This window comes from Larus michahellis, chromosome 3, assembly GCF_964199755.1.
Source record: "Larus michahellis chromosome 3, bLarMic1.1, whole genome shotgun sequence".
In the NCBI taxonomy this organism is placed as follows: Eukaryota; Metazoa; Chordata; class Aves; order Charadriiformes; family Laridae; genus Larus; species Larus michahellis.
Window position 1 is genome coordinate 61,835,207 of NC_133898.1, and position 14,251 is coordinate 61,849,457.

General features: G+C 37.5%; 1 protein-coding gene across 14 annotated transcripts in view; it reads right to left on the reverse strand.

Annotated features, from left to right (window-relative positions):
- Nucleotides 1-14,251, reverse strand: part of SYNE1 (spectrin repeat containing nuclear envelope protein 1) — a 311,588-nt gene that overhangs the window by 136,238 nt on the left and 161,099 nt on the right. For 13 of the 14 annotated variants that reach the window (XM_074580424.1, XM_074580426.1, XM_074580428.1 and 10 more), the window contains 11 exons: nt 13,771-13,926; nt 11,852-12,016; nt 10,521-10,693; nt 9,494-9,647; nt 9,210-9,353; nt 6,801-6,965; nt 5,512-5,829; nt 4,603-4,758; nt 3,745-3,915; nt 2,697-3,023; nt 1,240-1,392 (listed from right to left, as the gene is read on the reverse strand). In XM_074580424.1, coding sequence (XP_074436525.1) covers nt 1,240-1,392; nt 2,697-3,023; nt 3,745-3,915; nt 4,603-4,758; nt 5,512-5,829; nt 6,801-6,965; nt 9,210-9,353; nt 9,494-9,647; nt 10,521-10,693; nt 11,852-12,016; nt 13,771-13,926 — 2,082 coding nt within the window. The remainder of the gene's footprint in view (nt 1-1,239; nt 1,393-2,696; nt 3,024-3,744; nt 3,916-4,602; nt 4,759-5,511; nt 5,830-6,800; nt 6,966-9,209; nt 9,354-9,493; nt 9,648-10,520; nt 10,694-11,851; nt 12,017-13,770; nt 13,927-14,251) is intronic. The other variant, XM_074580430.1, reaches the window with a different exon arrangement.

Consider the following 14,251-nt stretch of genomic DNA (forward strand, 5'->3'; position numbering starts at 1 on the left):
CAAGAACTTGAAAGCATAGTAAGAGAGTTATCTTATAAATTTGTATTCCTGTGAGGGACTCTCACATGATTAGACTGTTAAGGAGGACATCAATGGACTTCCTTGTGTGAATAAACTGTCTGGTACAGAGCAGTATTTTCAGTTCAGGTGAAATATCATACTTTGAAGACTGAGGAAAACACTGAGGATCTCCTTACTTTAAGAAAAGGAACACCGTCAACTTGACATTAAGTAAACTTAGAAACAGTCAATGCATGCTCTTTGAGAAGCTGGACATGACCTACCAAATGTTATGGTTGGGTCCCTGCTGCTTACGGCCTTTCCACGTACTTATTGCCTGTGATTGTGGTAGGCAAATTAAGAACATGCGCACTGAGTTAAAACCTATTCATTCTTTTTAAGAAAGATTTTTCAGAAGTTTCTCTACGTTTAAGTCATCAACATTACATCTAATGCAACAGATGTCAGTTTTGTGGTACAAATCAGAGGAATGTCTGTAAATTGAAAATCAACTTTGAAAAACATAAAATAATCTGCTATTAGCGGATGAATTGGCAATTAAAGGGACTTAGGTCAAACACAAGTACTAACATGGTTTGCAGAGCTTATCCTTGTTAGGAGTACAACCTGTTAAAAGCTTTAGGTATAATCATACTTTAGGATGCACTTAGAAGTTTTAAATCTTTCAAAGTACTATAATACACATGTGGTCTAATGAATCAATGTTAATTAATAATGCCCTTGCTGAATTAAATTATATCCATCTTGCAGTTCATTTTCTACAGTGACTTCCATTCAACAACTAAACTAGATTAAACTGAGATCTAGCAGAAACAAGAGACAAAATGGTATAATCTAAGGGCATGTGTCCCTTCAAGAAATAATGTATTTAGAGATCTATTGAAAGCAATTAAGAAATAACAAAAGTACAAACTAGTCACTGATCTATTTCCCCTTAGTGCTATGAAGACTTCACCTGCCACACTCAAAATTAATTTCAGCTACTCTTGTTATTTAGGTAGAAGTTCTTTCCATATTCAGGAACCCTACACCAAATAACACCCACCCCACCTCCCGCCCCGCCCCCAAAAATCCAAACCAACCCAAAATAAAATTAAATCTAACTGTCTCATTGTACAGGGTGTGACATGACAGCATGAAAAAAATAGTCAACTTCTTAAAGAGGGGAAAAAATATAGCCAATTGAAAGAACCTAGAGTTTTCTCCCTGACTTTTTACCTTTGCTGTGCTGCAGAGTTCCTGGTAACTGCTCTGAAGGTCTTGAATGTTGTTCTTGAGAGTCACGTCATTCACCAGATCAAAAAGTGCTTCTCCCTTTTCAATCACTGATTTTATTGAAGGCTCATGGGACAGAACAGTCTGCTGTATGGACTATAATGCAAGCAAGAATTAAAAGATACATATTGCACTAACTTCCCTTTGATCTGAAAAAACACAGCCCTCTATCATGGTATATATGGTCCTTTCCAGATGAGATGAGCCTTGCTACCAGTACAGGACTATGTTTCTCACCCGTGCCCTGAGATAACTTTGCAGGCATCTAAGAGCAATTGCTCCTTTTGTGAGTGGCTAGTAGCACAGCTGATAATCTGGAGCTGGTGAAGGAGAGGGAGTTTATATGTGTCAACGGGCAAGTTCTAGGGATAAAACTTGCTCAGAGGAACAAATTCTGCAAATAAGTGGGAAAATATCACCAAAGCCATCCTCTTAATGAGACAGTACGCAGACAAATGCCTAAGACTGTACCCTCAGAAAGTTTGCAATCCGATCTGTTATGCCATTGTGCCACTGGCTCAGACAGCATGGCACGTGCCAGAATCTATCAAATGACAGTGAGGTACCAGGTCCCCAAACACGTAGAAAGCAAGCACACAGCTATGACGTATGACTTTGAGTACTGAAGCCAGAGAGGGGTAGTAGGCGGTTTCAGAGAGAAAGTCTTCATGCTGTGCAGCATTGCTCAGCAATAGCCAAAACATTGGTTTGTTAGCAACACTGTTTTAGCCACAAATGTAAAGCACACCACTATATGGGCTGCTGTGAGGAGAGTTAGCTCCATCCCAGCCAGACATCTTATGATACATCTGTAATCCTGGAGGGGGTATTTTGCAAAAACATCATTAAGAGAAGCAATGGGCTTTGTTGTCAATTTTTTCTACTCTTTTTTACAACTGGAAAACAACCCAATACATTTCATTAAAATCCTAACTAAAAAGCAGAGGAAGCCATAGCAGCTGACTGGCTTAGATGTCAGTTGAGCTGGGATGTTCAGATTTAACCAGAAAGCTGATTAAGCTAATGTAAACAGAGGCAATGTCTGCAGTGATGACAGACCAACTGAATTCTATCCTTGCTTAAATAGCAGTTAAATCCATTGGTATCCATGGAATTACTCATATATGTACTCATAAAAGAATTTTGCGCTATAACAGGAAATTTTCATATGTGGAAGCCTTGAAGGCTTCACATTTCAAATCCAGGTGCTCACTCTGGTTCATAGATGCAGGTATCATGCATCTTTTCACTTTGATGCTGATTTGGACATACAGATCAGAGTTATCTCATACATTATTGAGGAAACTTGAACACTTAAACAGACACCTGGATCAGAGGATTTACTGTGAGTCATTAGGTCAAAATCGATTTGACAGTACAATGATATAACCCTTTTTTACCTTGTATTTGGACAACTGGGCCTTCTTCTCATAAAGTTCGCTCTTTGGCTCGGCTGGAGCATGTAATATGGCTTGGTATTCCATGACCCACTGAGTCTGTGCCTTGTACTTGTCTGAGAACTCCTTTGCCAGCTGAAGGCATTTCTCTGAAGTCATGTGCTCTTTCCTGATGGAGCCAGCCAGCTCTTCAAGCTGTTCCACATGGTCCCCAATTTCTTTTCTTAACTGGCCAACTTCATTTTCTTCCATGTACTTTATAGCTCGCTCCCCCTTCTCACGGGCAGATTTCAGTAAACTATGGCCTATGTCCATGTCACTCAATAGCAACTGTGAAGGAAGTGTTGGTTAACAAAAAATGTATGCAAGTGTATGCCTTTTCCTTTTTTTTTTTTCTTTTCTTATTCATTGTAGTTCTATTATCAGTGAGAGGCTGACTAATTTTCTTTTTTTTTTTTTTAAATTTTGCTAAGGAATCAGAAGGAATTGCTAGGGAAATTGAATGTACTTTTCATTAGGAAATTGCAAAGATAAACGCAGAAACCGGGGGCTATCAGGAGAGGATTTGTACTCCAAATTCTGGAATAGATAAAAGTTTTCCCTTAGCATATTATGTTTAAGCTGCAGAACATCTGAAAAACTCATCTACAACTCTGAGATGAAACATGAGTTCTACTACTGAGTTATTTCAATGAGGAGAAATAGGAAGCACTTCTTGCCACAGTACATACTGGTATAAAATATACTTGACAGTTCGCCTTTTAAGGGGAATTTATTTTAAGTTTTAACATGAAAAAAAATACATACAAACATGTCTTATGGAAGGAGAGGATTATATTATTTAGGACTATTCATAACCTCAACAACCAAACTGTGATCTAACGTGTATATGACATGAGAACAGGAAGTTTATACTGGGTGGTCTTTATCCTGTTAGCTTCTCTGGGCAAGGTGAAGTCAGAACTTTAAGTAGGTGTTTGTTAAGATGCTTGTTAAAATATAGCCTCTTTTTGGTGGACAGAAACAAAAATTGCATTCAAGAAAGCTGTACCTCTAGTTTTTGCACTTTTTTCTCCATTGCTGTTTTGTCAACCACGTCAAACTTGGTGATCACGTTTCTGAAGTTCTTGTTGGTAGCTCCGTACCAATTTGTGTAAGCGCTAAAAGCCAATTCTGACTCCTCCATACAGCGTATTTCTTCTTCCAGAAACTTTATTTGCTCCTTCAAACAAACATGGAGGGTAAGGGGAGAAAATAAGAACCATCCAGATGTTTATCATTGCTATTGGCTAAAGATAGGAATAAATTGCTGTTTATTAAGACCTGATATACTAAGATTAAACATACAGGTTTTGATTACTTTCATATCTAGTGGATAATTCTCACTGGGCTCTTGTCAGGGTGTACATATAGCAATCACTAACATTAAAACTAGAGTTAATGCTAAACACTGAAAAGGTACTTGTATTTTGAAATTTAAATTGTGACTTGTGATTACGGTACTATGAGACACTTAATACTTAAAGTGACCTGAAAACTGTACCTTATAAATTCAAATTTTCCCTGTACCTATGTGTTTCAGTGAAAACCTGCAAACACTTCTCTAGAGGTTGTTCAGCGTTCAAACATACAGAGTTCTGAATTTCTTCCCTGAAACTGACAGAAAAAGACGGTAACATCTGATTAATACTGAATATTTTTGAAAGGGCATTTTCCTGATTATGGTTCTCTAATACCAATGAAAATCCACATGTGTGTGTGTGTATATATGAATATATATGTGAATATTATATTATTGAGCCTAGAGTAATGAATAAACTCTGATAAAGTCTAATTTAGAAAGCCTGTTTATATTTGCTTCTTAACTGACAGTTTATGATGTTATAATGAATTAATTTTCATTACTTACCAAGACATGAAGAAGAAGAGTTTGGTAGCGAGATGTCAGCTGTGTAGCCTGGCTTCCCATTGTACTTGCAGTGAGACTTTCCTCTAGTATTTGCTGAGCCAGTACCCCAACTTCCTCCACGTCATCTTTGTAGATTGTAATTTCTTCATGCCACTTCTGTGACAAAGACATTATTCAGCTTATATGACTGATTCAAGTATCTTAAACACAACGGGAATTTATTTGTAACTGTCATGAAATCATTGAAAAGGAAAACAAATACATGGTTGTAAACATGCAACAGGAAAATAAAACAGAATCTGTTGAAACTTAACATAACAAATATGCTGGAAGTTTTATCATACCATATGGACTGCATTTCATTACAATAGATTCAATACTTCCCCCCCCACCCCCCCCCAAATAATAGATAGAAATGCAGCCTGGACTTCTTATAGAATTTGCCTGAAGTTTTAGAGGTGACTGTAAAGCATAACCTAGAATCTCTTCAAATCTGCTTCCTGTGGTTATTCAGACCCATGTATTCTCTTTGCAGTGACTAAAGGAGTATCATTACATCAACACAGCAGAGACCACAACACAGTTGGTCACCTTTTAGTCCTGTTACAACAGTAACACTTTTCTACTCCAGGACCAATCTTTGTCCTCAGTTATGCCTTCATATACCACAGAGCATACGAATTCCAGATCTCCCTACGAGATTTGAAGATTGGCATAGCCATACCCTTACCAATAAAATGGGAGGAACCTGGACCTAGAAGGCGCAAAGCCCTCTTGGATCCATCACTCTATGCATCACCTCAGAATAAATTCCAACGCTTCCTGTCATTTTCACAGTGCAACCAGGAATTGATGTGAAAAACCTCGCAGGGTATTTTGCTTAAGGAATGGCTTAACTATATTCTTTACCTTCATTTGTTGAAGCTGCACTTCCTTTGTTGCTCTACCAGACTGCCTCCCAGTCCTGATAGCAACTTTCTCCTCCAGACCTGTTAGCCAGCCATTAACCTTCTGAAATTTTTTCTCCATTAACCGCAGTCTGCTCACAGTGGCATTTAATTGGCTTCTTGCTTCAGAAAGTCTGTGCTGATAAACTTGCCAATCCTGCCGTAAGGATTCCAGGGCTCGGTCTTCTATCTGGGGAATGCCCCAGGGAATCACCTCCTCTCTGGCATGGACAGCAGCATTCAGTAATGCTTGTCCTTCTGCACAGTGGACCTGCAGCTCCTGTAAAGGCAGAGTTATGAACACATACCCTACATTAACAGCTTTCATTCACACATGGCAAACAAAGCCCCGGTTCTACCTAACACAAAAGCAGTTACCTCACATTGTCTAGATATTCCCTTTAGTTGTCTATGGTTGAAGACATATTACACTATCTCTAAGATCACCTATAACACCATGCTCACTTACAAAGCAAACCAAATATCACTATTATCAACAAGTGAATTATAGAAAATTGACAAAGCATGCATTAAATTCTTTCCCCTCCTGCTAAGTTTATCATCAGTTCTGAAACATTAGGTGCCTGAACTGGCACAGGATGGATGCAATCCATTTAGCACAAGCTTAAATTCAAAACATTCCAGCTATGGAAAGCAGACTGTATGACTGGTTTCAAAATTGAATTTGTTTAAAAACAAGGAACAAGGTGAGGCTTCAATCTTTTAAAATAAATAAACATTTATTTTTACATATGTTTGAGACATCATTCCAAAATAATTCTTGATACCCTCTTCTGGACACTTGTGGCATTTTAATGCTTAATAGAACTTGATTAGAAAGCATCTGGTTAGAGAACATAACCAGGAAATTATCTTAACAAGTTATAGTTGTGTGTTGTCTTAGTTTATATTTGAAATATATATTTAGATTTTCAAAATGGACTCAGATTTTGTAAAGTAAACTATAATAACAAGACAGATATGCGGAGTCCCTGATAACACAAAGACCTTCTCAGTGTCCTGAATAAAGTACTAAATATTTCATAACTCAAGTACAGACCTTTTGCTAATGCAGCAACAGGTATGAAAATTTTTTAAGCCAGCTTAACATCATATCTGGGAAATTACTGAAGTACTATAAATTCACCCTTCATTGTCACTTAAGTGACTGAGTAACAGTCTTTCTATTATTTTACCAGTAGGATTTTTTTTTTTTTTTTTTTTTTACTTAGACTGTCACACATTACGTACTTGTAAGTCTCGGAGTGTTGCCTCCTGCTTCTGGGCATCACCATCAAGATGCGATAAACAGTCAAGTTTTTCCTGTTCCTTCTCCAGCCATACTTCAAAGGTCTTCAGATTTCTTTGGTAGTCTTGATGTAAGTTAAGCAGTCCTTCAGCTTTTATTACTGCCTCCTGTGTGTTAAAATATTTGCTTACATGTATCTATATCTTACTGTATCATCAAACCAAGAAAACATAAAATCCAGACTTTCATCAAGGTGAAAAGTTTGTATCTGATGCTGAACGTTCCTAGAATTCAAGAGTACTTGGATTCTGAGGATGATCTGATCAATAAAGAGAGGGCAAATGTGGGGATAAAGATACTTATCCTAAAAGATCCTTCGTATAAGTTTGTGACTTCTGGGATTTGAAGTTTTGATCTGGGATCACTTAAATAACACCTTAGTGTCCAATAACAAAAGACCTTCTTAATTTTTATACCAATTTAAATTCACTTTACTGAAGTGATTAATAAGAGTATGAGTTTAGAAATTGCATATTTTTTTGCCAATGGAATAATAGTCTTCTATTAAGAGTATCTAATATCTTTAGGTTTGAAGACTACCCAAGTCCTTTGCGAGCAGTTCCTTCAGAGCACAGTGTGAAACAGGCTGCAAGTCTTCTGTGTGTGTGGACGAGCAACTTAAAATAATTTCACAACCATAATTCAACATTAAAATATTACCATATCTGGGGTACAGCAGGAAAGGTGTCATATATTAGCGCTAGGCTAGTCTTTCTAAGCACAAGAAAAGTATACTACACGGAATGCACATCTTCTAAGAAATGCTGGGAAGGGGGAATCGAGTTTGGATGGAAGCAAGACAGGCTGCATGCCAGGGCAGCAGGCTACGTAAGAAGAAAAACACTTTCATAAACAGCAGCCATGAAACCTACTGTCTGCTTTACCTATTCCTAACAAGTCTGAGTAGTGGGAGGAAGGAAGAAAAAAGGAATGTTATCAATCTTTTACAAGGCCTGTCCATGCCCAGTAATAGGAAGAGGGAAAGAGAGACTAGTTCTCTTGCCTCTTGAGAGTGGCTGCAGGGAATTACAGGTCTTGGTCTGCTCAGGCTTGGGCCAAAAACTCTTAGGGAAGCTTGTCAGGTTTCCGATCTGGCCAAAGGATTATTAAAGGATTTGACCATTCTTTATTTTGACATTATTTGTTTTGAACTTTGAATTTTTTTCTAAGGGTTGAATATACTCTTGACACTTATCATCACCACCGTTGGGAGTGAGGAAGACCAAAGTTATCTGGGGTATTAGATGGGAAGAGAAAGAAGGGATGCTTCTTGCTACATGAGGAGAGGTACAGAGCTCTTGCCTCTGAACTACCATCCATTTCTGTTTGCTCCCATGCTGTTGTTCAAGCTAAGCAAATACAGGCAACCTGTATAGCTTTGTGCAAGAGAAAAAGGTAAAGGATAGAGGATGCCCCATGCTAAAAGGAATACTAGCTAATCACTAGTACTTCCCAGGATTTACTCATTTCTCTGGCAAACCTGAGTGAGTACATTCACAGAAGGTCCAAAGAAAGACTGCATTGCATTCTTTGCAGTTGTGGAAGAGAGTACCACAAAAGAGCAAATCATTTATGTGTTTGAAAAATTGAATTTTGGCCCTTTCCACAGGACAAAGACATCACTGAGACATCAAAATTCAATTTTACTCCACTGCTGCATGAAGAAAAGCTGCCTTTCTGAGCATATATTATGCATTATTTAATTACTACAAAAGAATTTGGGTTAACTGGAGATATCACCTAGCTTTAGATGTATCACCAGGTCTTTTATTTCTTCTTTATCTTATATCTTACATTAAAACCCATCTTCCTCTTTATCTGTCTATGCCCTAATCTTTTCCAGATCTATGATATAAACACTTATCAGTAAATGTAGTACTTATGATGGGTCTTTTGATGTTAGAGTCAGCTTACTTGTTAATAGGGTTTGTGTTCAATAGTAAGCTTCTACAGTTGTCCACAATTGTGAATTACCTGATTAACTGGTTGCATTTATTGCAAAACATACATTTATGCAAATCACAGATTCAGAGATGCTCCCAACTTTTCAGTCACAATGGGTAAAATAATTTCTGTGCTCAAGTCAATGAGACTTTTAACATGGAATTCCTCAGACTATTTGCCTGATGATTTATTAAGATTTTTAGAACCTTTCTGAAAATACCTGAAGCTCAGTGGTACAGGAAGACAGATCGATAAATCACCCTAATAAATTGCTGTTACATTAAATTTCAGCTGTACCCAAACTTTTACTCCTCATTTAACTGTAAAATAAATGATCAATGAAAGGACTTTATCTTTTTCCTTGTTGCCAACAAAACAGAAGGGAGTGGTATTGAGAAAAACTGTACCCTCGTTCTGTCTTTGAGGAACTTATACCGCTCCTGAAGGTCCTGGAGTTCAAGCTGAGTGACATAATGTTCAGCCATCCCACTTCCTTTCACTTCAATTGTCTCCAACAGGCTGCTGTGACTCAACACCTCTTCACTGAGTAGCTGCAAAACAGAAAAAGAACACGTTTATGAATGGGCAGCATTAAAACAAGACCACAGATTAATCTTGTAGTTATTCAGCCTTTTTTGTTGCTTATAAGGTGATGTAGTTTTGTTGCTGTTTTTTTGTAAAGCAAACACACCTTTGCTTTGCTGAGGGCAGCTGTTTTTTCCCTCAGTTCAGCATATTGCCTTTCAGAAGCATTCATACTTGCTTCTACTTTATCCATCCAGCTGGAAAACTGACGAACATCATCCTGGTAACTTGTCCATTTGGAGAGAGCTCCTTCCAGTTGACTGTAATTTAAAAAAATATATATTTGTTGTGATAGTGGAGGTTGTAATGCTATTTAAGGAGAGAGATATAGTCATATACAGTTATTCTAGACTATATTTATAAGAAAGACGTATCACAAGCTAAGCAGTCTGAGACAGAGCTGTTAAAACCCTACAGGTTTTACCAAGGAACACAGTTTGGCTGATAAAAAGAAATCAAGCTTTCCAAACTTGGAACAGTAAGGAGGACTGTAAGTTACGCAGCTAGCTGACGTGTTCTAGCTTTAGTAAATAAAATGCAACTGAAAGCATAAGATCAAGAATGAGAAATTTTTTGGCCCTTTGCATGCATTCAAAAGTTGCTGGATTCTAATGTTTAATTACCTTTGTTGTTTTAAATTGAAATATTTGGAACTAGTGATGCTCCACCAAAGATGACTATGTTTTTTTCCCTTGTATTTCTTTATTCTGTCACTTTGAGAATCACTATTGACACTGTAATTACAGTACCTCCTTATGAAATGCTAACAAGTGGAAAATGAGGCAGGACTATACAGAGCAACCATTAATGCTTGTGACAAGATCTTCCCATTTCTGAGAACAATTCAAGGCATCATGCGCAACTCAAAGTAAAATTTACATCAAGGTTATGAACATGGAATCCACTTTTAAGAGTATACTGACAATAAGCGTTAACAAAGCTTAGATCCGTCACAGTTTCCTCCCCTTTTTCTTCTTCAAATGAACATGTCACTTAAGGCCTCTGGAACTGCAATGTTAGGCAAATGCAGTCATTTTATATGAATTTGACTCTTGTAATAATACAACGCTGGGAAGTAACTTTTCAAGAATTTTGACAGCTAAGCATCATTCTGCACCTCATACCCTTTTTACCTCTTGCACTGGATACAAGCAGACAGAAGGGAAGCCCAGTTGTCCTTCAGGGTTTGCAACTGCCGTTCAATCACTGGTAGTCCCTCCAGAGAAGTATTTTGCAGAACAGATTCTCCTCTTGTCAGAACCATTTTCATTTGGATTTCTTTTTCTTGTTTCACTGCTAGCAATGCCTAAAAAGCAAGCGGATATTATTCTACTTTTATCATTTACTGGGCATGAATATACAAACTGGCTTTACTGGAAAATAAGCTGATCAAATTTAGCAGCTTGTACAAACAGTCAATTGGAAGAGGAACAGTGGAGTTCACAGCCGGGCTTCACAAGGAAAACGTGACTTTCAAAGGGTAGGTCTAGGCCATTAAAAAAAATATTAGGTGACAGGGAAATTTTCACAGAATTTGTGCAGGTACTCACAGTGTATTGGAGAAGGTACTGTTGGGTGGAAAAGCTGACATTCCAAAGGGAATGTCATGTAAATGTAAAACAGAAGGATTCATTCATAGAGAAAAAAAGTTGTGATGACAAACCTCTTCTACAGGGCTGAAATACAGTTCTACAACTCCAGGATCTCTTTGCAACACAAAGGTACCAACACATAAACTCAGTAGACTATCATCAGCAACGTCAGCTTAGAGACTTCAGCTCCTGGAGCTGTGCAGTTGCAAACTAACAGCTTCTAACATCACACAAAATCATGAAAAGCCTGAAAGCATAAACCTGAAGGACTCAGCAAACAAAAGGTGAAACATCTTTTTAGTATTTTGCCCCAATCAATTGGTATTTGATGTATCCTTACAATTTTGAGGACTTGTCCATATTTTGGCTCAAAATTTGAGACATCAATAATATGAAAAATATTGTTTTCTGAGCACTGCTATTCAACATCTTTTGTGCAGTGATATCAATAGATACTATTTTCTTAACTGCAGTCACCATTTTTAAAGCAAACAGTTATGGGAAAGTCTGTTCTGAAACATTCATATCACCCGTAAGATCTAGGAAATTATATATTAAACTAACAGAAATGAATATCCTACTTCTTTCATTAAACCTTCAGCAGCCACCCAACATCTTTTGAGTTTTTTTAAGAATTTGCATGTATGCAGTTTTTCATGTCCTAAAGGTCCCTATATCTTTCTTAGAGAAAACTTCTAATAATGAGCTCTTTCCTCTATAAAAAGAGGGGGTTTTTGAGTAAATTGAAAAATCAGTGTCTGAATGACAACAGTCACTACACTAATATGCAACAATTAGTGTAAAGTATCCTATATTTGCAATCTTCTTACAGATCTAAAAAGAGCAGGTTTTGGAGTCTATTGTTTCCATACCTCTAGCTTTAACATCCGGCTGTCCAGAACACTCTTGTCTGCAGTGGGATGACAGTAGGAATCCAGCATGTGAACTGCATCAGCCACCCAATCTTGGAGGTCCTTGACACTGTGCGAGAACTGCTGGTGCTCTGCTACAACCCTATCCATTCTGGAAACTTTCTCCTGCAATTCATACAGCAATTAGCACCAGGAGCTATTCAAAGGACTGCTTATTCCCCATACCTACTTAGGGACTTTAGAAGGAGTTTCATAAACTATAGTCAGAAATTGTCCTCGTGCATTGATAATTACAAGTATACTTACTTGAGCATGGAATGAATTTTGCATACATACACACACACACAAACAAGTTGCCAAACATAATATACAACTGAAAAATTCAGAAATGCCTTTTTTCTGTTTTCTAAATGTAAAGCTTCATCTAATTGTCTTCTCTCATCCAAAGCAGATAAGAGTTTTCTGGTTTCACTTTTTCTTAAACATCTGGTAAATCACACCTAAACTCCATTTCAGTGTTGCAGCTGAAGATAACTTGTGAAATCTGCCAATGAACAAGACAGACTTAAGCCTATGAAGCTATGCCACTGTAACAACATTACTTGGTTAATACTTCGAAAAGAAAGACCTGTTTTCCTCAATGACTCCCATTGGTACAACCATTCTTCTGAAAAATTACTGACGCTGATGCTCAAGTTACATTGCTAAAAGGCCTGAGGTGAACAGGAACAGAGTAGAGTGTATTTCACATGGTGGCAGAGAACTAAAGTCAAGCTAGTGAAACAGGCTTAGGAAGTTACAGACAGGCATCTTTCTCAAGTGTCCATGGCTATCCAAAGAATTCCAGGATTTCTCTCATAGGCTGGATCATATGTATCCTCTGCCTCAGATTCCTTCTCATCCTGACATCTCCTACAAGTTCTGTCCACATAAGCCAATGCTCGTAACTCATGCCTCTTTCCCTTTCTCTTTTTGCAGCCATGAAAATTTATTATAGCCATGTATACGCTCATTTTCAGTAAGCCAAACAGCTCTAGATATGCTTTATAACTTTTATTTCCACAGAAAAAGTAGAAATTAACAAACTAGCAATTGCCCAAACATAAATACTGTCTGAATTAAATTGTTATTCTATAACACACTTCCTAAATTCTTAATCATTCTCATTACTCTAGTAACTATAAGCCTAATTCAGTATCAAGCCTCCTTCATGACTGGAACGTTGTGAAAAATAACAGTCCTAATATGAATACCTTCTTAACTGTTTACACAATAGAGACAGTAGAACTATTAAATGGTGAAGTGAGTCAAGCACCACCCTGTAAAAGAGAGTTAGGTTAAACTCTCAGTTCTCAGCTTGATGCTTTAGAGTTTGGCCTATGCCTCCTCTTGAACTTTCAAAAGCAGCCTAAGAGGCAATTTTTTTCAGAAGACCAATCTATTAGTTTTAGATGAAGCAATGCTGACAATACAAATAATAAATCATCATCATAGGATGCAATGAAGTAATAACTTTTCTGTATTTTCTAACAAAAATAACTCCCCTAACTTTGGAAAAAATACTTTTTTCAGGTGCCACTTATTACAAAAATAAATGTCTTCAGTACTTGAAATAATGAAAATCAAACTTGATTGTTGTATAACTATTATAATTAATCTGCATAATTATTGTATAATCAGACGGGGTTTAATTTTTAATCAAAACACGTTTAAGAAAAAAAAAAAAAAAAAAAATCACAATTCCATTTTGTTGACAGTCCATGTCAGCTTCCCACTCTCTAAAGCCAGTGTGGAAGACAAGATAGCTGAGACATACTACAGAGCAGACAAGCAAGACAACTGCAGCGCTTCACGTTTCAGTCTCTTTCCCCACATACATCAAATGAGCTGCTTAAAAGCACATACACTGAGTGCATTACCTTTGTCAGATTGCTTAGAGTAAGATATTGAGAGGACAACTGAGACACTCTGCGCATAAAGCTTTTGCTGACAGCTTGCTCTTCCCACAGCTGCTGAGCTTTCTCTTTTAGCCTGTTGAGCTGATGCTCGTGGCAGCTTATTTCCTCAAGGACAGACTGTAAAGCACAAGCACATTAATAGTAAGACTGGGTGCAAGAAAGGAGGAAAGAGAGAAGCATGAAGGCCCCATGAAAACAGAAGTGACATATGGCAAGCTTGCTGAGACAGGCACACCATACAGCTATGGCAGTGAAGCAGAATGTCATAAGAAATGTGGAAATGCAGAACCTGATGGAACAGGATCATCAACAGTGATCCTTGAAACCAGTTCTCATCTTATTTAGAGGTCAGGATGCTGGAATGATCAAGCTTTTGTAAGAAATCAATGAGGCCAAGAGGATGGGACAGGAAAGTCTGTCTGTGTTAAAAAGGCTTATAAGA